This window comes from Leptodactylus fuscus, chromosome 8, assembly GCF_031893055.1.
Source record: "Leptodactylus fuscus isolate aLepFus1 chromosome 8, aLepFus1.hap2, whole genome shotgun sequence".
In the NCBI taxonomy this organism is placed as follows: domain Eukaryota; kingdom Metazoa; phylum Chordata; class Amphibia; order Anura; family Leptodactylidae; genus Leptodactylus; species Leptodactylus fuscus.
The window spans coordinates 57,637,657-57,665,296 of record NC_134272.1 but is presented as its reverse complement, the minus strand read 5'-3'; the positions used below and the strand labels follow the sequence as shown (position 1 = coordinate 57,665,296).

The 27,640-nt window shown below is 40.4% G+C and overlaps 1 protein-coding gene across 9 annotated transcripts in view; it reads left to right on the top strand.

The window, feature by feature from the left end:
- RBFOX1 (RNA binding fox-1 homolog 1) overlaps window positions 1-27,640 on the top strand; it is a 536,290-nt gene that overhangs the window by 412,365 nt on the left and 96,285 nt on the right. For all 9 annotated transcript variants that reach the window (XM_075285976.1, XM_075285979.1, XM_075285974.1 and 6 more), the window contains exon 7: window positions 2,692-2,745. In XM_075285976.1, coding sequence (XP_075142077.1) covers window positions 2,692-2,745 — 54 coding nt within the window. The remainder of the gene's footprint in view (window positions 1-2,691; window positions 2,746-27,640) is intronic.

Below are 27,640 nucleotides of genomic sequence, written 5' to 3'. Positions count from 1 at the left end.
ATAGGAATGAATGGGAGCGGCCGGCACGCAAGGGGTTAAGCCGGCTGCGTCCGTTCATTCCTATGGGAGCGTGCTATTCGAAACGGGTATTCGCTCATCTCTAATAACAATGTCTACTCAAAGTTTTTTCTACTAAAGTTTTAAACCAATACCATTTCCGCCATTAACCAGTAAACCATTATCAGCGATGGTATTCACATTAACAAACCCAACACAATGTAAAAAACATAAAGTTAAATTTAGTGAAATTGTTGAAATAGGACATTATTAAAACAGCATAATCATAGAAGCTGTGGAAAAGAGCAGCGATTTCTCTAATGGCCCGCCATTTGCAATGGCAAATGTCAAAGAATAATTGACATTTAATGCATGAAGACAAACACGGCCATTAACACCCACAACAAAGAACTTACCTCCATAAATGACAACATCAGGCTCCATGGCGGTTCTTTTACTAGGACAGTGACATTAGCTCTTCTCACACATGATTAACCCACACATTTATGAGCCAGCACATATCTCTCTGACAAGATAAAGTAAATTTTAATTGGTGTTATTTTCATCATGATGAATTAAGACTTTACTGCGTTGATTCTGAAAAAAAAGTTGGCTAATACAGCCATCAGAAAATGGAGTGGGAAGGAAATGAAATATGAAGTTACTTCTCAGCTGTGTGCATCGACCTGAAGCTGAGAAGAAATTTCATGGACAAATTGAAGACCCGTTAGTGAAACTTGAAATGTAATATAGATCCTTAGACTTCTTGACAGAATTGTCTGAAGGATATGATAGTCATTAAAATGACTCATCTCTGTGGCAGGATTCAATCACATTGCTGCAAAGTTCTTAATTATAAAAATTCTCAAAAACATACAATGACTTGATTGAAATGTTGACACAACTCAAAGGTTCCTGTTATGGTGACAAGGATAGTGACTTAAGCGTTCACCGCTAATGCTATGGAATATATTACTTTACATAAATTAATATTTCATATCAATATATCAAAGTGTATTTATCGAGAACATTTCTCATCGCTTATTGAGTTTGAACGGTTACAAAAACTTGAACTTTTTGAACTTAAATACAGATTTCTCTCTTCAAAGTTTCAGGCAACTAGTTGAGAACTGGCCGGATTAAATAGTTGCTTAAAGTTTTATTATTTTCAACAATTTTTATACAGTTATACCGACATATATTTATTATTTGTATCCATCTTCCCTACTTCATAAATAAATTAACCTCAATTACAATTTTAACAGCTCAAATAAGGTCACTACTAGGGTAAAGTAATCTGACTAGTAAGTTTCCATAACTTTTGCACTTAGATTCCCATACACAAGCATGCACATTGTGGCCTATGTTCTTAAAGGGTACCTTATGTCCCCTGAGAACAAAAAAATCAAGCAAGTAGATTTTAATATGGCCATTCCTTCTCCCCTCCACATCCCCTTTTGACATAATGCATGTTGCCAAGCCATGAATGTAAGGCATAAAAAGTGGGCAAGTATTTTGTGCACAAATTTTGTCTTGCCGCGTTTTGCTCCCTTCTCAGCATTTTTCCAACAAATGTACAAAATGTAGCAGGAATCTAGGTGGGCAAAGGTGGAGAGTCTTGGTCCATGAGATTTACTATAAGTTGCACTGGTGGGGATTATACCAGAATTCTATACCTTTTGCTTACTGGCAAAGATTTAATTTCTGGTGCATAGAGCAGTCTTAATAGATTTGACCCCTGTCCCATTATCTGTACAGTGGCACAGTAAATGTCGATAGTTTGTATTAAAAAGCAATCTATCTTCTACTGCTTGGTATCTCCTTACAATAACATACTCTCCCCAGTGCCGCACCTCCCATGAGGTGACCTGAAGCGAGCGCTTCAGGCGGCGCTATGCCAGGGCCTCAGGGAGGGCGGCATTTTTGCTAACCTAAGCCAGTCCAGGACAAGCTGTCCTGGACTGGCTTAGCACGGAGCGGTGGTTTGGGGAGGCCACTGGAGCAGCGCTGCTCCAGCAGCCTCCCCTCACGCTCAGGCAGAGCGCAGGCAGTCTCCGGGCCTGCTCTCTGCCGACGAACGGCGCTAAGCCCCCCCCCTTCGAGTCACCACGCCCCCTCTGCTAAGCCACACCACCCGTTCCGCCCCCTCCCCCAGCAGGGGGGGGGCGGCTTTCTGTACTTCGCCTCGGGTGGCGAAAGGAGCAGGTTCACCCCTGACTCTCCCTTAGAACCAGTGCCTGTAGTTAAGGATCCTTCCATTGTATGGCATGTGTTAGAACATACCTTGATTTACGGATTCCATGAGAATAAACCTACTTATAGCACCCCTCCATATGAAATCAGACACAGAGGGTACAGTACAGACCATAGATTTCTACGAAGCTGTATTACAAATTTGTTCAACAAACATCTTGACTCTGTGTGTAATACACATACAGTATAGTAATTCCTTTTGTTGAATCTAAATGTGGCACCTCTTTATGGTATCTGTTTCCAGTTACACTATGGTTATGTAATAAGTTGCTACAAAATAAAAATTTCCAGTAAATTAAAATGATCAAAGTTTTCAACTATATTTGAGTCACTTTTGTAAATGTAAAGTTTAGCTTAATTTCCAGTGTAACAAATAAACCTAACCTTCATTTATGCCTGGGATATTATTGTGTGTAATATATTTTTATATCTGCTTTATAGGGTGGAAGTTAAACCCTGTTGTTGGTGCAGTTTACAGTCCTGAATTCTATGCAGGTGAGACACAAATCCATTTTTATTCATTTAATGGAAATGAATATTGTGAATAGTCTGTGCATACTGTTTTCTTCCAACTATTGGTGTAATACAAGAGAATATAGATAAAGATCACAAAGACATGCTGTAGATGGAGCAGCATTTATTGTATTTATTGTATTACTATACATAGTGGATTATTTATGCAATCTGCTAATAAAAAAGTGAACTCGTTTCTCATAGCAACCAAAGCTTTAAAAACGAACTTGACAAAAATGGAAGTTGCACTGGTAAAAGGGATGTAAAGCCTGAAATTTTGTATTGTCTCTTATACCCCAATAGTATCAAGTAAAAGTTGTGTGGTCAATGTTAAAATGTTTACACACAACAGACTTGTTTCATGAATTACTGCAACTGAAATTGTGTTCCATACATGTTGGTTATGAAACATGTTCATGAATTTCATTCCATTGAGATGGAACTGTGGCAGAAATTTATGAAACAAATCTACCAAGTGTGATTATACCCTATGGGTATGGACACAAATACCAGCATACTGTATGTGGACCAGTTGAGGTCAAGGGTTTGGAAAGCATTGAACTGCCATGTGGCTTTACCATAAAGTGGTACTTGGATGGGCCAATGAAAGACTCACGGCCTGGGTCTTACAGTAAGGAACCGCGCTTCACCAGGGATCAATATGCAGAAACCAACTTTATTTACAAACACTGTGTTTTGGGGTTCATACCCCTTTATCAAGTGTACAAGTAACAAATCACAGCTTACAATAAAGTGGCATGGTATTCAAATATTTTAAGGTATGTTCATACAATGGAAAAGGTGGCAGAACCTTTCCCCCTTTGTGAACTTTCCGTGAGGGTAGCCGCAATGGAATGCCAATGCAGCATCTGCATCCTGTTGCGGCATCTCACTCCTGATTAGGCCTGAATACATGGGCCTAATCAAGAGGGAGTCTCAGCTGTCTCAGCCGCGGAATCTGCGGGAAGCAGGGGCATCTCACTTATTTTTCCCACTAGTTGAAAAAAAACACTAACGGGAAAAAAAAACGAGCGGCTCCCATTCAAATGAATGGGAGCCTTTTTTGCAGGTGGATTTTGAGGCAGATTCTGCGTCAAAATCCGTCTGCAAAAAACTCCATGTAAACTAGCCCAAAATTGTTCATAGATTCTTTAAAGGTTTAACAATGGGGGAATTATTAAAACTGAAATTTGTTATTTTGGCCTTAATTCATTTCAAGATGCTCCAGATATACTAAGAGGCTCTTTGCCTCTTAATTCTTGTGCATATAGGTGCGTCTGAAGTCATATCTATGATAGCTTTCTAGGCACTAGTGATGAGCGAACAGTAAAATGTTCGAGGTTCAATATTCGTTTCGAGTAGCTCCTCAATATTCGACTACTCGAATCGAATATTGAACCCTATTATAGTCTATGGGGGGAAAATGCTCGTTTCAGGGGTAGGCAACATTCGATCAAATTATACTTACCAAGTCCACGAGTGAGGGTCAGGCTGGATCCTCCGAGAAGTCTTCTCCGTGCAGCGTCCCCGCGGCATCTTCCGGCTCTGAATTCACTCTGCCAGGCATCGGGCCTGGGCAGAGCCGACTACGCATGCCCGCACTACAAGCGGACATGCACAGTCGGCTCTGCCCAGGCCCGATGCCTGGCAGAGTGAATTCAGAACTGGAAGACGCCGCGGGGAAGCTGCACGGAGAAGACTTCTAAAGGTAGGAAAAGAACCAGCGTTGATTGGCCGACTGTATAGCATTCGGCCAATCAATGCTGGTTCTGCATCAAACTTTCCATTCGAATAGCGAGTGGTACTCGATCGAGTACAAGTATTTCGAATACCGTAGTACTCAATCAAATACTTACTTGATCGAGTACTACTCGCTCATCTCTACTAGGCACCAGTTAGTAAATCTGGGCCAATGTTTGGCCCATTTTTCTGTACCTAAGTTTAATTTTGGCACAAAATTTTGATGTATGTTTTCGTATCTTGGCAGAATAGAGATGGTAGAAGAAAAAGAACTGCAACTAACATGTTTAGCAAGTTGCAAAGAGATTATCATGATATATGCAGCATTTTGATAAGTTTGTCTCAAAGTCTACGCATTTTGCAACAGTATGAAGCACAATCTATCACTGATAATTCATTTTTCAATATAATGATGCTAAATATGCAAATGTCTTAGCTTTATACATAGAACTCAGTAAAATCTAAGTAAATCTGGTTTTCTGAACTTGAAAGTTATGGACATTATTCAAGCACAGGCAGTTTTTTCTCCTCTCCTTTTCTTAATATTGCTTGAAAGTCTTGCGAGTGCTGATCATTCTGCCAAATTCTGTATAATTTTTACATCTAGGCTCCCAGACTGATTAATGTACACACAGACACAATACTGAGCAGTTTTGTTCTTGAAGCCAACATATAAAATGAATATTTGATGCATATAAAGTGGTACTTTTCATTTTGTTCTTTATGTCTTAGGGCATATTCCAGGATTTCTCAAATGTTGCTATGAGTCTATGTGATGCTGGTGTGATGTAGTGGGACATTTCTTGATGACTATCAGTAGAACTTGATAAAGGCATTAAACCTGAATTGACCCCTTTTGGCAAAATAGAAGATATTTGTAAAATGGAATTGTGGAGATCATATCATTTCCGATGCAAGATCTATAATGCTGCATAACATTTAAATAAGCCGAGGAGAGGATTATGCATTTCCAGACCTTTAAAAATAGGCAAGCATGGAGGAGATCAATTTATGAATGGAGAAATTATACAGCTCTTTCATTTTCAGAGATAGGACAGCATTATTAAATGCTTAACAATGTAATAAATTTGCTATTATCATGTTCTATTAACCCTTTACGACTGGAGGTTCCACAACCCAGGAAACTAGAACAAATCTATCAGCTATTTCTAATTGTAAATTGCACAATCTTTCTATCTTTTAGTCTTCCAAGATAGTTTTTTTTTTTTTTTTTAATACGTTACATTTGGCCTCAATACCATTTGGAAAAAAAAAAATCAAAGTGGCTTTTTTTTTTTTTTTTACTGTATATGACTTTATTTAGGAGTCATATCAGACACAGCCCAAGTACAATGATAATGTCCTTTAAGCAGGTTCTGAGCAACTGCCATGGCCAAAGGTTCTCTACTGTATTACATAGGAAAGACCTGATGGCAATGTCAGCAATCAGAGCTTTCTCCAATTGTAAGAATTAACCTGTTAGTACCAGATGTACTTGCATACCACCATATTTGTGATATTGCCACGCCCAAAACAAGTTCTGATGGCAGCAATCTGTTACTATTACAATTGAGAGACTGTTGAAGGCTTAGTATTGTTCAGTAGAGTACAATTACAGACTGCCGTAGGCAAAAATAAAAGTTCAAATTGCACTACGAAAATTAAGCTTTCATATGGCTCTGTGAGTGGAAAACTAAATAAGTTATGGCTTTTGGAAGGTGGGGAATAGAGATGAGCGAACAGTGTTCTATCGAACACATGTTCGATCGGATATCAGGGTGTTCGCCATGTTCGAATCGAATCGAACACCACGTGGTAAAGTGCGCCAAAATTCGATTCCCCTCCCACCTTCCCTGGCGCCTTTTTTGCACCAATAACAGCGCAGGGGAGGTGGGACAGGAACTACGACACTGGGGGCATTGAAAAAAATTGGAAAAAGTCATTGGCTGCCGAAATCAGGTGACCTCCATTTTAGACGAATAGTGGATTTCAAATCCGGGTCATATGAGAATGTGAACTTTGTGACTATGAGACAGGGATAGCTGTACAGGCAGGGATAGCTAGGGATAACCTTTATTTAGGGGGGAATGTTATTAAAAATAACTTTTTGGGGCTCTATCGGGTGTGTAATTGTGATTTTTGTGAGATAAACTTTTTCCCATAGGGATGCATTGGCCAGCGCTGATTGGCCGAATTCCGTACTCTGGCCAATCAGTGCTGGCCAATGCATTCTATTAGCTTGATGAAGCAGAGTGTGCACAAGGGTTCAAGCGCACCCTCGGCTCTGATGTAGCAGAGCCGAGGCTGCACAAGGGTTCAAGCGCACCCTCGGCTCTGATGTAGGAGAGCCGAGGGTGCACTTGAACCCTTGTGCACCCTCAGCTCTGCTACATCAGAGCCGAGGGTGCGCTTGAACCCTTGTGCACACTCTGCTTCATCAAGCTAATAGAATGCATTGGCCAGCGCTGATTGGCCAATGTATTCTATTAGCCTGATGAAGTAGAGCTGAATGTGTGTGCTAAGCACACACATTCAGCTCTACTTCATCGGGCTAATAGAATGCATTGGCCAGCGCTGATTGGCCAGAGTACGGAACTCGACCACTCAGCGCTGGCTCTGCTGGAGGAGGCGGAGTCTAAGATCGCTCCACACCAGTCTCCATTCAGGTCCGACCTTAGACTCCGCCTCCTCCGGCAGAGCCAGCGCTGATTGGCCGAAGGCTGGCCAATGCATTCCTATGCGAATGCAGAGACTTAGCAGTGCTGAGTCAGTTTTGCTCAACTACACATCTGATGCACACTCGGCACTGCTACATCAGATGTAGCAATCTGATGTAGCAGAGCCGAGGGTGCACTAGAACCCCTGTGCAAACTCAGTTCACGCTAATAGAATGCATTGGCCAGCGCTGATTGGCCAATGCATTCTATTAGCCCGATGAAGTAGAGCTGAATGTGTGTGCTTAGCACACACATTCAGCTCTACTTCATCAGGCTAATAGAATACATTGGCCAATCAGCGCTGGCCAATGCATTCTATTAGCTTGATGAAGCAGAGTGTGCACAAGGGTTCAAGCGCACCCTCGGCTCTGATGTAGCAGAGCCGAGGCTGCACAAGGGTTCAAGTGCACCCTCGGCTCTCCTACATCAGAGCCGAGGGTGCGCTTGAACCCTTGTGCACACTCTGCTTCATCAAGCTAATAGAATGCATTGGCCAGCACTGATTGGCCAGAGTACGGAATTCGGCCAATCAGCGCTGGCCAATGCATTCTATTAGCCCGATGAAGTAGAGCTGAATGTGTGTGCTTAGCACACACATTCAGCTCTACTTCATCAGGCTAATAGAATACATTGGCCAATCAGCGCTGGCCAATGCATTCTATTAGCTTGATGAAGCAGAGTGTGCACAAGGGTTCAAGCGCACCCTCGGCTCTGATGTAGCAGAGCCGAGGCTGCACAAGGGTTCAAGTGCACCCTCGGCTCTCCTACATCAGAGCCGAGGGTGCGCTTGAACCCTTGTGCAGCCTCGGCTCTGCTACATCAGAGCCGAGGGTGCGCTTGAACCCTTGTGCACACTCTGCTTCATCAAGCTAATAGAATGCATTGGCCAGCACTGATTGGCCAGAGTACGGAATTCGGCCAATCAGCGCTGGCCAATGCATTCTATTAGCCCGATGAAGTAGAGCTGAATGTGTGTGCTAAGCACACACATTCAGCACTGCTTCATCACGCCAATACAATGCATTAGCCAGTGCTGATTGGCCAGAGTACGGAATTCGGCCAATCAGCGCTGGCTCTGCTGGAGGAGGCGGAGTCTAAGATCGCTCCACACCAGTCTCCATTCAGGTCCGACCTTAGACTCCGCCTCCTCCAGCAGAGCCAGCGCTGATTGGCCGAATTCCGTACTCTGGCCAATCAGCACTGGCTAATGCATTGTATTGGCTTGATGAAGCAGTGCTGAATGTGTGTGCTTAGCACACACATTCAGCTCTACTTCATCGGGCTAATAGAATGCATTGGCCAGCGCTGATTGGCCGAATTCCGTACTCTGGCCAATCAGCACTGGCTAATGCATTGTATTGGCTTGATGAAGCAGTGCTGAATGTGTGTGCTTAGCACACACATTCAGCTCTACTTCATCGGGCTAATAGAATGCATTGGCCAATCAGCGCTGGCCAATGCATTCTATTAGCGTGAACTGAGTTTGCACAGGGGTTCTAGTGCACCCTCGGCTCTGCTACATCAGATTGCTACATCTGATGTAGCAGTGCCGAGTGTGCATCAGATGTGTAGTTGAGCAAAACTGACTCAGCACTGCTAAGTCTGCATTCGCATAGGAATGCATTGGCCAGCCTTCGGCCAATCAGCGCTGGCTCTGCCGGAGGAGGCGGAGTCTAAGGTCGGACCTGAATGGAGACTGGTGTGGAGCGATCTTAGACTCCGCCTCCTCCAGCAGAGCCAGCGCTGATTGGCCGAATTCCGTACTCTGGCCAATCAGCACTGGCTAATGCATTGTATTGGCTTGATGAAGCAGTGCTGAATGTGTGTGCTTAGCACACACATTCAGCTCTACTTCATCGGGCTAATAGAATGCATTGGCCAATCAGCGCTGGCCAATGCATTCTATTAGTGTGAACTGAGTTTGCACAGGGGTTCTAGTGCACCCTCGGCTCTGCTACATCAGATTGCTACATCTGATGTAGCAGTGCCGAGTGTGCATCAGATGTGTAGTTGAGCAAAACTGACTCAGCACTGCTAAGTCTGCATTCGCATAGGAATGCATTGGCCAGCCTTCGGCCAATCAGCGCTGGCTCTGCCGGAGGAGGCGGAGTCTAAGGTCGGACCTGAATGGAGACTGGTGTGGAGCTATCTTAGACTCCGCCTCCTCCAGCAGAGCCAGCGCTGATTGGTCGAGTTCCGTACTCTGGCCAATCAGCACTGGCCAATGCATTTCTATGGGGAAAAGTTAGCTTGCGAAAATCGCAAACTGACAGGGATTTCCATGAAATAAAGTGACTTTTATGCCCCCAGACATGCTTCCCCTGCTGTCCCAGTGTCATTCCAGGGTGTTGGTATCATTTCCTGGGGTGTCATAGTGGACTTGGTGACCCTCCAGACACGAATTTGGGTTTCCCCCTTAACGAGTTTATGTTCCCCATAGACTATAATGGGGTTCGAAACCCATTCGAACACTCGAACAGTGAGCGGCTGTTCGAATCGAATTTCGAACCTCGAACATTTTAGTGTTCGCTCATCTCTAGTGGGGAATAAAAATGAGGAACAAAAAATGTCTGCATAACAGTTCAACAGTCAAGTGTAGAGCCTTATGCACATGACTGTGCCATTTTTCACAGACCTAATGTCAGTGAAAAACAGCCATGTGTCTCCATGCAAGTGCATGGACAACCCTTATTCACATGCTAATAAAGGCCATGCGACAGCCATTTTTTTAAAAAAAAGGCCCATCACAAGGACATTATAGAACCTATGCTTTTTAAGGGCAGAGATAGTTAATGTCAGTGTTTTGCCGGACATGAAAAATGGACCATCAATAAAAACCAAACCTGTGAATAGACACATTGAATTCAATGTGTTAACAAAACAGTTGGTGACAGTCGTTGCTAAAACGGTCATCACATGTTTTTCACAGTCATGTGAATAAGACTGTTAGAAATTGTGTAGGGTATAAAATGTGAACCCCTTTCTGGTTCAGCTAGTCTTGGCCTTAAGGTTCAATGCAATTGTTTGACTTTTTTGTCCCTTTTAACAAGCCATGACTTTTTGAGGACTTGATTTTTGCAGGATAAGTCATACCTTTCTAAGTGGCTTTATTTTAGGATATATATTGCTTATTACTACTTTTTATAAAGTTTCCTATCACTGACACCCCAGCTCCGATCTTCCCAGGCAAATGATTAATTATTAGTAAGCATGAAGGGAAGAATGGGGAGTAGGGTTTAGAAATTGGTGCTAAAATCAGACACATAATAATCAGACAAATAATACAGAAGCAGCACAATTCACTGTATAGGTAGCTAATACATTGAAATATCAGGCATCAATAAGTAGTGGCAGATTTATGAATCCAATGACAATTATATTCTAATCAACATGTGACGAAACTTAAGCAACTTTCTTTTACAATTTGTTTTGATTCCTCGCTACTTGTAAGACATCTTCTAGTTAATTTAGTCTGATATATTTTAACAAATTGTATCTGGAAATTGGAACTCCATTGCTGATGTTAAAGGTTTAAATCTGTAATTGCATTTAAACTACGTAACCTGTTCAACAGTACTTAAAACCAATTGCATACAAATCCAAGTAAACGACAACTTACATCTCAGCCTGCTCGGATAGAAATCATTCGAAATTACTTTGTCTTAATGAAAAATAACTCCGTGCTCCAATCTCATAATTATTGATTTTATTTTCAAGTTTATGCAGAATTAACAACCTAACTTTTAATTGTCTTCTCATGGAGGGCACAGGGAGTTCACATATTTGGTAAATTAAAATCAATATTTTCAATCTTTCCTTAAGTAATTTTCCTAATTTAGCACATTTTTCCCTAACATTTATTTCGTCTTTTAATTACAAAATGGCAGGTTATTGATTTTTTTGTATAACCACTTGAATTCCCAAGTGTAGTTTTACTGCTAGCACGAGGGAGACATTTGTACCTTCTAATGAGAATCTTTAATTACCATTACAACTGTATTAATTTAGAATTATGAATCATGTTTTATCACCATCCTTAATACAACTTGAAGAATGCACTGCAGTTCTGGAAAAAAAAACTACTCCACTACATAAAATGTGACACTTTATTTTATTAGTACTGTTATTATAAATACTACTTTCATGGTTTCATTAAGATAGGAAAAAGAAATTGGTCAGTTCAAGGTTTTATGTATTCCCTTTTTCCCACAGTCATTCTTTGGCTAGAATTGTAACAACAGAATTTCAGGCCCATTGACCAACGTACCTGCAAACACTCTCAAGCACATTACTTCCAATATATGTCCTTTACTGATCAATACAAATTACCCTTTAGTAAGATATTCTTTTTGATGACAGGTTAACCTTGCATGCCAAGATTCTTGCTTTCTTACATCCATACCCTGTTATCCCAAAAATAAGACAGTGTCTTATATTAAATTCTCTTCCAAAATATATGAACTGTCTTATATTCGGGGGATGTCTTATGCAGCAGCTGGAGCAGGGGACAATCAACTGCCATTTGTAGGTGGTCCAGGAGGTGAACGGGGGGTCTTATTTTTGGGGAAACAGGGTAGGATCCAAGGGCATGATCTGACTCCTTGGACTTGAATACAGACCCATGATGATTATTTAATACATTAGAGATGTGTCTATCTTTGCAATTCTATAAATTTGTTAAGAGCTCCAATGTTTCACTATATAATGCCAGTACATTAATCTGACGTGTTGACATGAACCCTGTCATGCCATAAGTAATATTACAACCACTGGGTGGACAGATATAGACACATAAAGCATATGCATCTCCTAACAGTATATAGAAAAAACAGAGCTGATCATCTTATGTTATACTTCTTGAAATACATTGAGCCAAGAACCCGGAAGGACACCACTCTAGGTCATCAAAGGGGAAGAAATTGGGGAGATAAATCAGTATTTTATTTAGAGGGTCAGTTAAAGGTAAGGTGTTCAAAGTTTATTCTGTTAACTTTATAATTCCCTAATTTTGGACAGAGCTATAATGCGTTTCCTTGACCCTCCCCATACACTAGCATAACCATGGGGTTTCAGTGACTGCAGTTATGACTATGCCATGAAGTCAGGGGGCAAAATGTCACCCTCACCTCACTAAGGTTGATTAAATTAAGGTTGATTTGGCAGTGTGGAGATCATCAATTTATTACACCTGCTCACTGGTGCACTGGAGTGAGACAGGTGAAGAAGATTTATGTCTTTCACAATCAGGAAGGAGAAACATTTTAATGACAAAAGTTGCAGTTGGTCAGCCTAAAGTCGAGGAAGGATTCTGTGGAGGAAGGCAGTGACAATAAAGGGACAGTGATGTGATAAAAATGATGGGAAGCTTGTGTGTAGAGATATGCGGTGAACATGTCTTCATGGTGGTCAGGCAAAAAGATAAATGATGCTAAAATGGATTGATGGATGCAGCTGATGGTCGTGAGCAGAATTTGCTCAAGGGTGCCCAAGCTGAACATTTGCACCAGATATGAGCCCTTAGTTTTTCTCTCTAGCTAAACTTTACAAAAATGGGAATTATATAGATACCATGTAGTTTAATGTAATACTGACATACAGGAGATGTCATCTCCTTATTTCAAACATATCAAACTTTCCATAGATGCACAGGTGAGGCCCAGTTCACATCAGTGTTCTTTCGTTCAGACACCATGCGGAAACTACACGGACCCCATTATAGACTATGAGGTCCACGGGATTTCCATGTAACCACTTTTTAATGTGGATAGGTTTCCATTGGGGAGGTCCCCAAGCGGACTCCTGAAATGGAAACCCGAACGCTGATGTGAACTGGGCTTGAATATACACAAATGTTCTCAAGATCAACATATATTATATATAGAGAAGGGTAAGCCATCGTAACAAATGATATAAGTAGTGTCCCTGTTTGATTGACGTTTAATACCTACTAGAAATTAATCTGGCAATGGCTAAATTACTATGCAAGCAAAAACATTAATTACAAAGCAGATTTTATGATTCATCAGTGCAATATTCTTGGCTTATATTGGGATCTGAGAATTCTTCATCAGTGTAAATAGGCAAGCCCTTTTTTTCCGGAAGTCATTCTTCCAAAGTTGGCTTTTGTTTTAATGAGTAGCTTTCTTTTAGAGGCTATGTAAATGATGAAAAAATGGCCACTTTGGAAATAAAAATGATATATCTACCGGGAAAGTGTTGATTTAAAGCACCTTTAATCTTCATAAATAAGTAAGAAAACAGAAGGTTACACAAAGCTGTCAAGATAGGACTGATAAATGGCAAATTCACCTGTTCCTCAATTGCCAGTGAAGACACATGCTGCAAGGCTTAACCACATTGTATATCATATCTGCCAACTCATTTCTGTGATTAAATATTCCGTCAGTGAGAGCTGTAAGGCGGTAAAGCTTAACAAGATTCATAAGATGCGCCACTTGAATACACATAACTCACTTCCGTGGATGGAGAGCACCCCGCATGCAAAAGAAAATTAGAATTGTGTTAAATTACTTCAGAAGACAAGATCAGAAGAGATAGGAAGGAAAGATCCCCTAATGCAATGCAAATCTAAGATATGGTTATGTCCTGACAACTTGAAGCAGATAATTAAAGTCAAAACTAAAGAAACACATTGTAAATCAAATTCCAAACCTTTTAGGTTAATAGTTGAGCCGAGGTATCAGCTGTATTATTGTTGCTTTATAGTATTCCGGCTTTTTCATCTCATTTTTCAAGTGTAGTTTCAAGAATTAAGCAGTCTTCATACTTTACTAGCAGTAGTTTTAAATAAACAGAACTTATGTCATGACCTTAAGTGATTACATAACCCTTATATGTAGCATTGAATATAGTGTCATTGTAGATGCGCTCCAACTGTAGTTTATAGAAATGGTCCTATGAAATCCTTGTATATATACATTATTCTGTAAAAGTTTCAGGCAGGTGTAGTAAGAAAACTCTCAAAAATAAATAGAGATGTTCATGGTTTATATTTGCCACTTAACAAAATACAAAGTGAATGAACAAAAGAGAAATAGCAATATTTGGTGTGAATTCTAGAGATGAGCGAGTACTGTTCGGATCAGCCGATCCGAACAGCACGCACGCATTGAAATGAATGGAAGCACCTGGTACTTCCGCTTTGACGCCGGCCGGCCGCTTAACCCCTCGCGTGCCGGCTACGTCCATTCATTTCAATGCGTGCGTGCTGTTCGGATCGGCTGATCCGAACAGTACTCGCTCATCTCTAGTGAATTCCCTTTGCCTTTCATCAATTCTTCTATATACACTTGTTCCCGCCGTCTTGGAGAACAAAGCACAGATCTTCTGTGGATGTAGGCTTCTGTCTCTTCATGGAATCCCAGACAGACTGGATGATGTTGAGATCAGGGCTCTGCAAGGGCTATATCATCACTCCAAGGGTTCCTCCTCTAAATAAAATATTGATGGGATTTAGATTTCTCTTCATTCACTTCATTTTGTTAATTGAGAAAAATAAACTATTAACACTTTTTAAAAGTGTTCTTACTTTGCAATGTTTTTTCCACACCTGCCTAAAATGCTTGCACAGGACTGTATGTCTCCTCTCTGGGTTTGAGAAACATACATAGAGATCCAAATATACACATTGCCTAAAAGATATGTAACAAAATTCCCCCACTCATATCACTGTTTTTGGGTACCTTTCATGAGAAAATCCAACTTTATACGACTTATTTGTTCATATGGAAATCATAAAAGGGGTTCTGTACTATAAGTCCTCTCTATGAGCCAAAACAGATAGTTCTTGTGTTACATGTTGGGTGAGGCATGATGTGCCGATCGTATAAGTAACTAATACATTTATTTAAAAGTAACTATATATATATATATATATATATATATATATATATATATATGTATATATATATATATATATATATATATATATATATATATTCTGCTAAAATATGTACTTACTGTGTATAACTTTACAATTCAAAGAATTACTTTAATTTATCATCATGTTAAGGAAGACCTGTTACCAGGTCCAAAAAGCCTATTGACGTACATGTTATGTACGTGTTATGTTTATCCAAATCCATTCAGCCATTCCAAAGATAAAAGCTCTTGTATTGTTGATGCATATTAGGGTCTACTAACCAAGTGGGCGGTGATAAATAGTAAACAGACTGTGCCCAGAGAAACCACAGTATTACCTCCAACTCGGCTAGTCTACCATAATTTGTATTGACAATAAAAGGGCTTACATCTTTCAAATAGCTAATTTGGATAAGCCAAAAAAAAAAAAAAAAAAAAAGAAAGAAAAAGGGTTACAGCTCAAGATGATGTACTGTATATCATGAGGCTTCTGTTACAGGTCGTCTTTTAGGGTATCACTCATGATTAAAAGAAGGGTTCTGTTTTTTTTTTTGTTTTTTTTTTTTTAAGAATCAGCTTCTCTTGAACTGTGTCTGGTATTGCAATTGAAAAACTATTTAGAAATGTTGTAGAAATGGTAGCATTGCATACTAGGAATCTATTTTTCCTAATTGCTCAAGTAAGTAATTGATAATTAAAATCCGCTGATTGAGACATAATCCTTATATACCACTAGAAAGCTAAATTCAGCACACTGTCAGCTTTCTCATTATGTGCCCCTGGAGAAGAGATATTGGTGTAATTACCGATAGCTCTTCACTGTCAGAAGCTGGGAACGCCCGTCCTGATAGTCTGTCCATAGCCATGACGCTGAGCAGTGAGGAATGTCCCCCAGTACTAGTCTACAGTAGAGTACTGTCAGGAGGGGGAGGGTGTTCCTCACTGCTTAGCGTCATGGCTGGGTGGTAAGGAACACTCTCTCACAGTATAGCGATACAGACAGACTGCCAGAAGCGGCGTTCGCAGCTAGGAATAGGAATTCCCTTCTGACAGTAAAAATCTATTGGTATCTCTTCTCTTTGGCAACATAATGGGAAAGCTGAATTCAGTGCACTGTCGGCTTTCTAGCGATATATGTGCCCCAGGATATGAAAGGTCCTCTTTAAACAACATTGGTATGATTTAACTAATGTGATTGTGCTTGGAAAGTGGCCAAAAATGGGCCTCAACTAATAGTGCATTTCTTCCTTTGCACCTTGCTCATCAATTTTTTAGGGAAGCAGGGTGGGAATCTAGCTGGGCCAGAACAGGGATGCCCTGGTCCAACTACTATAGCTCATACCAGAAAACTGGTGGTAGTTTTACCACACATCTAGATTTGTAACCAGGCGTACCTTAATGCACTAGAGTTACTAAGAGGCTTAGTAATTCTAGAAAGTCTTAGTAATTCTAGAAAGTTGTGCACCTGGCAGGGAATGAATTGAAACAGGCGTGAGAATGGCCAGTCTTAATAAATTCCTCCATAGTCCAGTTACTAGGGATTTCTAGAGAAATTGGAAACTATGTGAGGTCCCACGTAAAACAATAATATGAATAGCAATTAAGTTTACGTTTTTGAGATGTTATGATATAATTTGACATAAAGAAATGTAATGAAAGACCATCATTATGTAGTATAAGGGTTGCAGAGTAGGGTTGAGCGATCGGCATCGGAAAAGATCGGATTCCGATCGCTGATTGAGTAAGTTTCACGATTGCGATCGGAATTCCGATCCCGATCTTTTTAGGCGGTATCGAGGTTGGAGGTTATTTCCCACAATGCTTTGCTACTGGCCAAGCATTGTGGGAAAAGCTAACAATGTTAGCTACTAGAGATGAGTGAGTACTAATCAAAACTGCCATTTTGAATAGCACGCTCTCATAGGAATGAATGGATGCAGCCAGCACACAGCGTGTGCTGGCGTCCGGCCGCTTAACCCCCTGCACGCTGGCTGCGTCCATTCATTCCTATGGCATAGCAGGGAGTAAGCAGAAGAGTAGATAGTATCTACTCTTCTGTTTCCTCTCTGCTGTGCTGTATACTGGACTCTGCTACATCTGCGTTACTGTACATTGACTCGTCTATCTACTCTTCTGCTTCAGAGACGAAGCAGAAGAGTAGATAGACAAGTCAATGTACAGTAATGCATATGTAGCAGAGTCCAGTATACGGCACAGCAGAGAGGAAAAGAATAGTATAGTCCACTATAAACAGAATAGTCCACTTACCTGCACAGATCTGCTGCCGCTGTCACTCCCCGTTCTTCTCAGTCCATGCGCACCCCTAACTCCCAGGTTAGTGTTACAGACCTAGGAAGAAGGTGGGGCTCGTGGCTTAGGAGAGCGTGGGTGGGTACTGGGAGGGGAGACGTGAGTGATGCACTCATGTCTCTCCACCCTTTACCCGCCATACTCTCCTAAGCCACAACAAGCCCCGCCTACTCCCAGCATCAGTAACACTAGCCTGGGAGGCAGGGGCACATACAGTGCTCTGTAGACATGAGAAGTAGAAAGAAGAGGAGTGAGAGCACCGTGGAGCGGCAGGGGCAGCGCTTCTGTGCAGGTAAGTGGACAGCAGAGGGGACTTAAGTAGCCGGGGGATTTTTTAATCACTACACAGCGTGGAGTCTAAAAATTAAAGCATTCAATTTTTAGACTCCATGCTGTGTAGTGAATAGAATTGTTTTTAAAATCTGATCTTCGATTATTTAAAAAATCCCATTGACTTGCATTAGGATTGGAATTGGGATCGGGTTCGAATGGAAAATGATCGGAAATTGGATTTTAAAAATGATCCTGAAATCTCAAGATGAGCTCAACCCTATTGCAGAGGCAATGGAAACCAGAATATGCATCTGTCACATTCACTACTGTCAATGGGAAGTGCAGTTATGTGATGACATGGTGTGATAAAAGAACAATAAAAAAGTAATAGTAATAATAACTTGTATCTCATAGCTTTTTAATATCCACTCCATTGTGATGTCCTTGCTCGTGCTGGCTGGGGAAGCCCTGGTATGGATTTTACATTGTATTTTGGAGCTTTTCAATCCGTCTGTGCTTTAGCCTGTGGTGTAGCAGTTATCAGTGTATGAGTAGTATATTCTTGTTGTGAATTAAACTGTCCTAAAAGCATACTGCAGTAAGTAGATTTCAGGAAAGGACAGGTCTAATAAACCAGTAACAAGTTCAAGAAGCACTCTTAAATTGCATGTATGCCTATTTGCATTTTAATGGAACACTTAAGCAATTCTGGTTCAATATGTTGTCCCTCTCTACATGCTGGTTTTCAGGAGAAAATTGAGCCGATTGTTTCAGGAGTTAGAAGTGTTGATCTCTTCTGTGCTCTCGGGATGAGAATGTGATTTTTAGCTACTTTAGGTTTATCTACTAAACAAAGAAATATTACACAAGTCAAACTTGTCTATGAGAGAAGGCACACCAAGGCCAATATTGGATATTTTCAACAGTTCAAAGTTTGGGATAAATGTGTGCCTTTGTTTTATAATCCCAATGCCAAGTACAAGTGAAAACTATATGTCACAGCTGAGCAACATGGAAGAATACATAATAGAATATAGAGTCTGGGGTACCTCCACATAGGATTCAGGATTTTCCCCCAGTGTTTTCCCCTTACGGTTGGTATTGATCGACACAATACTCCCGGATGCCTGGTGAAACTCCTGGTGTATGTGAGCCATCAGTTGGGTGCAGTTTCCCTAGCCAGCACTCGTCTGTCTCTATCTCCCAGTTTCAAGGGTCTGCCAACTCAGGGCACATTCCCGACAATCATCTTTCACCTACCATTTCATAATCACATAGGCCACTGTCAATTTTGGGTAATTCAATTTGCTTGCTATGTATGTCCCTTAAGGATCGGCCATTTCTGTGGTACTCCATAATTACACCTATCTCGAAATCGGACAACTCTGCTCTTCTTGGGATCTTGCATGCGACTAATGCCAATTCACTAATGCCAATGCTGTTTCCTATTTAACGGCAAAAGGCGTGACGTACATCATGACCACAGATATCTTCATTTGCATGGGTGTCCAAATACTTATACATACATATATATATATATATATAATTATATCATGTAGATGTACCATTATAGGTATGGAGGTCTCCCAGAGCCATTGAATTTCAGTTTGAATCCTATAGTATATCTATCTCTCTCTTACATGACAGAAGTAGTCACAGTAAGGTAATTTTAAATGAACATTGATGTAATGCTGAATAATTAATTATAACCCAACAATTAAAATCTTGCAGATGGGTTTATCATCTGTTATACAACTAATTATATCGCACAATCCTTGGCAACAGTCAGTACAGTAATAGATTGTAGTCTGTAGGCTTAATAAAAAATATACCGCTGTAGATGAGATTCATTGAAACAAAAGCTATACAGATGAATTTTTATAATTGCTTTTGTTTGCTGCATGTTATACATTGAAGCCTTATCATTTGTACTCAGTGTCATTTAGGAGATATACTTTGTTTCACCGGTAATAGATCTGTTACAAGATGGGAAATATGATTGTGTAATAACTCAGATGACTTATTATAGCTATTGCTGATAGTGGGATTCTGCATTGAGTTTTATATGTGGTTTCAGGTAGTTCTTAGAATATAATAAATACCTAATAATAATAATCATTATCATCACCATATCATGTTTCATACCTAATTAAACTGCATACCATATGAAGTATTATGAGTGCAGGTATGGATGCACCAAACAGGGTCAAATTGGTCCAGCAAAGTGCAAGAATCCTCTGATGGCCAGTAATGTATGCACAAGTTGGTGGTGCAGTGTACCTGAATTGCAATTTACTAGCCATGCCAGTAGGTAGAATGCAGAAAAGAGATCAATGTACAAAAAGTTACAGTGAGCAAAAAGATATGCAGCCAGATGAGTGAACTCATTAAAAGTTTCCCTCATATAGTGAGTCTTTGGTATAGCCCGATTGCCATTTTACAGCCAGTGCAGGCTCATATCAAGGATATGTCAAATAAGTCCCCTCATGGTACAACATGAAATTGCAACCAGAGTTCTTTTCAAGAAAAAGATCATCCAACACCTTACATTTCATCATCAAGTGATACCACAGTACTTAAGAACATCAGTAAGGTTGAGTGATCGGGATCGGAAAAGATCGGATTCCGATTGGTGATCGAGCAAATTTCTAAATTGTGCAGATAATCTGCCCCCAGCTGTATACATAAATCCAGATTTTACTATCTCAGTCATATACACTTGGGCCAATTTTATAGGAAGTCACTTAACTTACCAGAATAATTTTGAAGTATTGGAGGAAACAAAAATATATCAATAAGAAAAACATGCAAACAAAATAGAATATACTGTATCCTAATGATAGGAACTATGTGCACAATACATACGGTGCAAAAATACAATTAACGATAGGTTCACACTAGCGTTCGATCTCTGTTCTCAGCTTTCCATCTTCTGCATGCATGCAGAAGACGGTAAGCTGTCAGACTGGGTCCGGCGGTGAGCGGCGGTGAGCGTTTCATGCTCTCCGCCTCGAAACCGTTTTTTTTTTTAAATCGGTCACAGAGTACTGCATGTCCGACTCTGTGTCCAATTTAAAAAGAAAAAAAACGGTTTTGCGGCGGAGAGCATAAAACGCTCACCGCTGCTCACGGCCGGACATCTTTCAAACCCATTCAAATGAATGAGTATGAAAAAGTCCTGCAGGTTTCCATCTCCTGCCTCTGTTTTATACAGGAAACGGAAACCTGCAGAACGGAGATGGGGCGCAGATGTGAACGAGCCCTAAGAGTGACATTCCTGAATCAATTGAATGTAAGCCTGAGAATTATTTTATGTTGTTGGCCCAAGGTGTGCTAGTCTTTACTAGAAATTGTCAAACTGATTTGGTAGCTTTCAGATGCAGAAGTGATTGTAAAATCATAACCAATGTATCTACAGTATATATATGTATATATAACTGCTTCAGCTGCTTCCTCCTTCAGTCTCTATAAGGTTTTCAATATAAGCCATGTTATATAAAGACTACTACTCCTAAAAGCCTCCTGGCTGGGATCTGCTCTTATTGATCATGTACAACCTGATGTTGTTGCATTATGTAATTGCAGCTACACCTAGTGGCTGAATGGTAACATATATAGTCCTAGTATTATACTTAGAATGTTATTCATATCAGCATCTTGTGACCTTTTCACCACTACGTATAGTGCTCCTAAAACAGTAGCGATATGTAATAGATAGATACCAACAATTGAAACAGCAGAATAACTAGTGGATCTGTCAATCCAGTGATGGAAGTGGTTTCTGACATTTTAACAGTAAAGGTAACACTATCATACATTTGTGACGTATCTACCGCATATGCTATGAATGTCTGATGTAGGTCTCAATTCTTATCTCTAGATTGAGGGTCCCTAACTCTTTTCCTACTCTGGTGCTCACAGAGATTAAAACAGTGGTTGTTATGCATATACGTAGATCTTTCCATACTCTTCTATGGAAGTTATGAAAACAGCAGTCCCATATACTTGATTATTGTAACCTGGGAAGATTACGCTGGGTGTTTATAGTGATCCAAATAGGGCTAGGTTCACACCTGCGCCCGACCTTCGCATGCTCGAATTCGCTTAAAAAATGCAGAGAGAGCAAATTCTCGCAAGAAGGACTTTTCTCTCCACATTTCTCTGCCATTCTCGGATAGAAACCTGGTGGATCTCATTAAAGTCTATAGGGTTCACGGGTTTGCGCGGGTAAGCAGATTAGTTTTCCATTCATGGGTTCACCAATCGGACCCCATGAACTGAAACCCAAAGCAGGGTGAACCTAGCGTAACTACAATGTTACAGTGTTGCTTGGAATGGGTCAATGTCATGATTGTAAGCATTGGCGCTGTTCATTAATGTTTGACCACCTGTAGGATAACATTCTCAATTGTCTGACAAAGTCATTTGGATTGCAGCGGTGCACGGTCATGCTTGGATACAAGGCTATGAAAACATAAATAATTATTTATGAGGCTTACATTAATTTCTTGCTGTGAACAATTGTTCCCAGCAAGAGATTAATGTAGGTCTCATAAACTGTGCCCACATTGGTTCCAGTATGAAATAAATGACAGAATATTAAAGGAGATTTCACAAAAGCCCCGGTTTACCGCCCACTGTTACTGAGGATGGGGGTCTAAACGTACGCAGCAAATTTGCCTTCATTTGCTGTTACCATGAAGTGACAAACATGAATATTTCTAATGAAAATAAATTTAAAAAAAAAAAAAAAAATCCTTTTCCACAGTTTTTCCCTAAGGCTGTTTTTAATATGTATTTCTGGTGATAATGATATGAAGTCAACACTGTTTAAAATATTCGGCTGTTTACTGCCATATTCAAGTTTTCGATAGTTTTAATATATCTCTTGACATTTGATCGATTAGATGCTTGTTTGTACATCAATGTCCTCTATTTGACGGATACACTGATGTAACCATAGGAAAATTAAGTTATAGAGCCATTTATTTTTGTGTTCTGTATATTACCTGCTATCTGCAAGAAAACAGGAGATAAATGGACTCGTATTGAGTGATGGCCATTGACCTGTCCAAATATATCATCATTATGTCGGTATAGAAGTCATAACACAGCAGTACTATACAGGCATGAATCAATTCATATAGAGCTTCTTTACGTTCAATGAATAGATTGTAAACTACATAGGGTATACGTGTGGGGTCACATTTTGGGTTGGGAGCCTAAGGGGACCTAAAAGGTCATTATCTATAACAGAAGATCCGTGTTTAAATTCAGAGGCTGAGAAGTTATAGAGGCCTACCATAGACCATGTGTCCATGTATGAGTTCAGTACCAGAAAATAAATTGTGTTTGCAATGTGTCTATCTTAGAGATTTGTAATTTTCTGATGTTGTAACATTATTAGTTATATTGGTTCTTAGGCTCGTTTTACATCTTCGTTCAGGGATTCTATTCCCCTCTCTGCATGAAAAATCAGCAGCACTTTTTTCTCCAAATTTTTCACACAGAAACCACATGGACCCCATTATAGTCTATGGGGTCCACAAGTTTCCTAAGGTAACCGTTTTTTTTTCATGTGGATTAGGTTTCCGTTCGTGGGTCCCTAAGTGGACCCCCAGAATGGAAAACTGAACGCAGATGTGAACCTAGCCTTAGTCTTTATATGTTAGAACACAATAATTATGCATTCACTACCAGAAATTCAGAAGCTGAGGAGTTATAGAGACCTACAGTGGTCCATGTGTCCATGTGTGAGTTTAGGACCAGACAAAAAAATACATTTGCATTATGATATCTTCTACTATCTTCATCTTCCCATAAAGAGAGTGGTAATGTGCATGTATAGCAACTGCTGATCGGTGTGAGCAGTGGAGGCCTCAGTGGTTGAACTCCTAGTAATTTCAAAGTTATGACTGGGAATTAGTGGACTGGTTTATATCAAGCGGATTTTGTTACAAATTTTACAAACATCTTGGGTTCGGATGAACCCAATAGTTTTGAGATTCTACACCCATGAACTACTATTATGTTCCAGTGTCTTCAGACCCAAGAGTTTAACTTGGGTCTGAAGACTATAATGTCAAGTTATACTTTGTTGCATGTGTAAGTTGAGTTTTTTATGTAGATTGTGAGCCCATATAGGCTCACAATATACATTTTTCCCTATCAGTATGTCTTTGGAGTATGTTGTCCTTGGCAGGATTTAAACCAAGGATTCTAGCCCAATCCCGGAAAACTTAATGTAGTGTATCTGGGACATTTTTAGACCGAGCCACCGTGCTGCCCCAAAGAAAGCAGCCATGTTTTTGTGTAAGTTGAGTTTTGTCTGTAGCATAGCTATGCTTGTCATCTGGAATAAAGCATCATGATATCACAGGTCTTCCAGTAAACCGATTGATTTGTGCTTACTCGGAATCCATTTTACAGGATATGTTGAAAGGATAGGAATATCAAAGCGATAGCTGGACTTCCCTTGACTCAGAGCATATATTTAGTTGCCGACTCTAAACATATACCTAGCTACCCCGGTCTAAGCATAGCGGCACATTAACATTGGAAATGGGACCCAGAAACCAGGGAATATGCCCATTAACCCATCTACAAATCTGAGGATACCTTGAATATATGGGATCAAACAGTTTGCTCCATAAGTACTATTAGTCTGTTACTCTTTCCTCAATGTTAATTAGTCCCAAAAGTTAATTTACGGTGTACGAAACAAAGCTTTAAGCGTGGTTAAAAAATAGAGTGGTAAAGTGCTTTCAGATGTAATACGAAACCACAGTTACATTAACAACACTGATGACAGTTAATGCATTTCTGAAACTTCCACACGGCTCTTACAAACCATTACAGTGGAAATATTGGTTTATGAAAAATTAATAAAGTCAGTAGAAAATGGAACTTAGCATCTGCACAAGCTATTTACTCAGAATCACCCAGAATTAATTATTCCTTATGCTGGGTAGTAATGAGTTTTGCATTAAAATGTATATACTATTATAATAACTATGCAAAATAAAGCAAAGAATGACGCTAAAGGCTGTGTTCTTAGCGAATAAATTAGTTAATGTTTTATATATTTAGATTTGGTCTAAGGTTAATGGGGATATTTGTCATGGTCTAGAATGAGGTTGTTTTCTCTTTTAAAAGAAGTATATGATCTATAGTATAAACTATGGAAGCGGAGAGCGGAAATATCTGGTGATATAGCTTTATATTCATAGCTACTTAGGTTGGAAAAAAAGACACGTCCATCAAGTTCAACCTTTCTCAGACCTGGATGTTTGATTCAGAGGAAAGCAATGCATTGAAAGTATAATGGATGAGATGTCATTGTGGTGTCCTCATGCTAAGGGTCAGAGTAATGAGATCTTAACTATTTCCCAATTGTATAGCTGCTGTCAGCACTTTTTAAACAAAAAAAGTATGAGGCTTGATGACATACAGTAGCAGTCAAACTGCGGTGCGCGTCCGGGAGAAATGAAGGTAAAATCACAAAACCTGCCTATTATTTGTCAGCTGTAAAAAGAAAAACATGGCTGCTTCTTCTAAAAAGGGCTTTTGCCATTACTGACACAAATACCCTATCCACATGGTGGAGGGAATACTTGGCAGATCACTAGGATCCGATCACTGGGATTCCCGGGAATCAGGGGCTCTATACACTTCTATGGGGCTTCCAGGACCACAATGTCAAGCAGCCGTATAGAAGTGAATCCCTTAACCTTGAGAATAAGTGATAAGTATCTGTAATGACAGCGTCCCCGTAAGTAAAAGGGGCTGAGCTGCAACATCAAAAGTGCCTATGGACAAAGCCAGAGATATTTTTCATATCCCAGAAATGCCCTCTAGTCAAACAATATTCCTCCCCCCTTTCATGCTGTACAATTGTGCCATGAGAACAATACATTTCTCTCAAATTGACATAAATCTATGAGACCACCATCACTTACTGCCTGCTCTAACAACTGGAATCTTATATAGCGCAATTGCCATTTCATGTAATTACAGGTAGTAGAGAGATCAGCATCACAGGGTAAGGGCTCCTATATAGTGTGTGTCTCACGTAGACACGAGTCCTTAGAGAATCCAGTAATAAAGGCAGAGACTAGAGATAAGCGAACACTACAATGTTCGAGGTTCGAAATCCGATTCGAACAGCCGCACACTGTTCGACTGTTCGAACGGGTTTTGAACCCCATTATAATCTATGGGGGGAAATTCTCGTTTCAGGGATACGCAACATTCGATCAAATTCTACTTACCAAGTCCATGAATGAGGGTTGGGCTGGATTCTTCTCCCTGTGCAGCGTCCCGCGTCCTCTTCCGGCCTTGAATTCACTCTGGTAGGCATCGGGCCTAGGCAGAGCCGACTGCGCATGCCCGCACCCGCGTGGACATGCGCAGTCGGCTCTGCCCAGGCCCGATGCCTAAGCAGAGTGAATGCAGAGCTGGAAGAGGACGCGGGGACGCTGCACAGGGAGAAGACTTCTAAAGGTAAGAGAAGAACCAGCGTTGATTGGCAGAATGTATAGCATTCTGGCAATCAACGCTGGTTCTGCATCGAATCTTAAATTCGAACAGCTAGTAGTACTCGATCGAGTACGAGTATTTCGAATACCGTAGCATTCGATCGAACACCTACTCGATCGAGTACTACTCGCTCATCTCTAGCAGAGACCCTTTACTAACCCAGTACAATGTAGTAGTTCATAATGAGCTTTTATCACCATAGTAGACAGGGGTCTAATGAAGGTTCCAGGTCGTCCATTCTAATATATCTACGGTATTTGAGGCCGACAAAGGTACAGCTTCATGGGATACCTGTCAACATTATACTGAGAGTCATGATACAGTGCAACACAGGAAAATTGCAGTGTATCACTATATAGAAACAAGAAGGCTCATACTGTACAGACTGGAGGTCAAAATAGCCCACTGCCCTTCATTCATCTGATCTGTTCTGCTGCGAAAAGTCAGGTTAACTCTGCTCTATCCGTACCAGTGACTGTGCACCAATGGGAACCTTGAAGGGTGCTATACATACATCGACACAGACTTCATTATCTGCATGCAGCCTGTGTCTGTACTGTGCAAATAATATCCTTTGAAAATCGCCTTTAGTCCACACTCTGGGACCTCTACCTGAATGTATAAAGAAATTGTATTATGGGGATAAAAAAAAACATTCAATAGTTAAAAATAGCTCTGGAAACATGACATCCATAATGACAAATCTGGCCTTGGAAGCAAGAGAGAAAGGTTGTGACTTGCTATATGTAACTTAAATGCAAGGCAATGCTTCAATACTGTACATGTATGTTGTAAGATTGAGATTGTTCACCACATTAACTTTCTCTATGTCATGCCTAATTAACATTAAAAACGTTACAGGACCTAAATAATATATACTGATGCCTGGGGGTTAGGACTATAACGCAGGCTGATAGCAGACCAAAACCCTTGCCTAATAGTGGACGTCAACTGCACTTTTCTGCCATGTTAGCTATATAGATGTGACAGCTGAGGAACAGACTATTGCATACAATTGCAACACAGTGTTAGAACAGCTGGGGCTATATATAGCAACATATGTCATGTAACTCCATCTTGTATGCTAATGTGTAAGTGTGCAGCCTTACATAAATCAGTATAAATAATTGGATATAGGATATCAGAGATTAGATTAAAGCGACTTTCTGCTTCACAATGAGTGTTTCACAAATGCATAAGACATACACTAGATATAATACCTGATGCCCTACTTTATAACCTTTTTTTTCCTTTGTCCTATTCCAAGTCCCCTTAATTGTTCTGTAAATTAGGCACCGGCCTCTCAGTCTATTTGTGCACACTGTGTTGGTAGTCGGAGATATGCCCCTTTCATTCATCTGGTACATCCAAGAGCAAAGGGCAATATCTCAGACTACCATATTCTGACTGTGCTATAG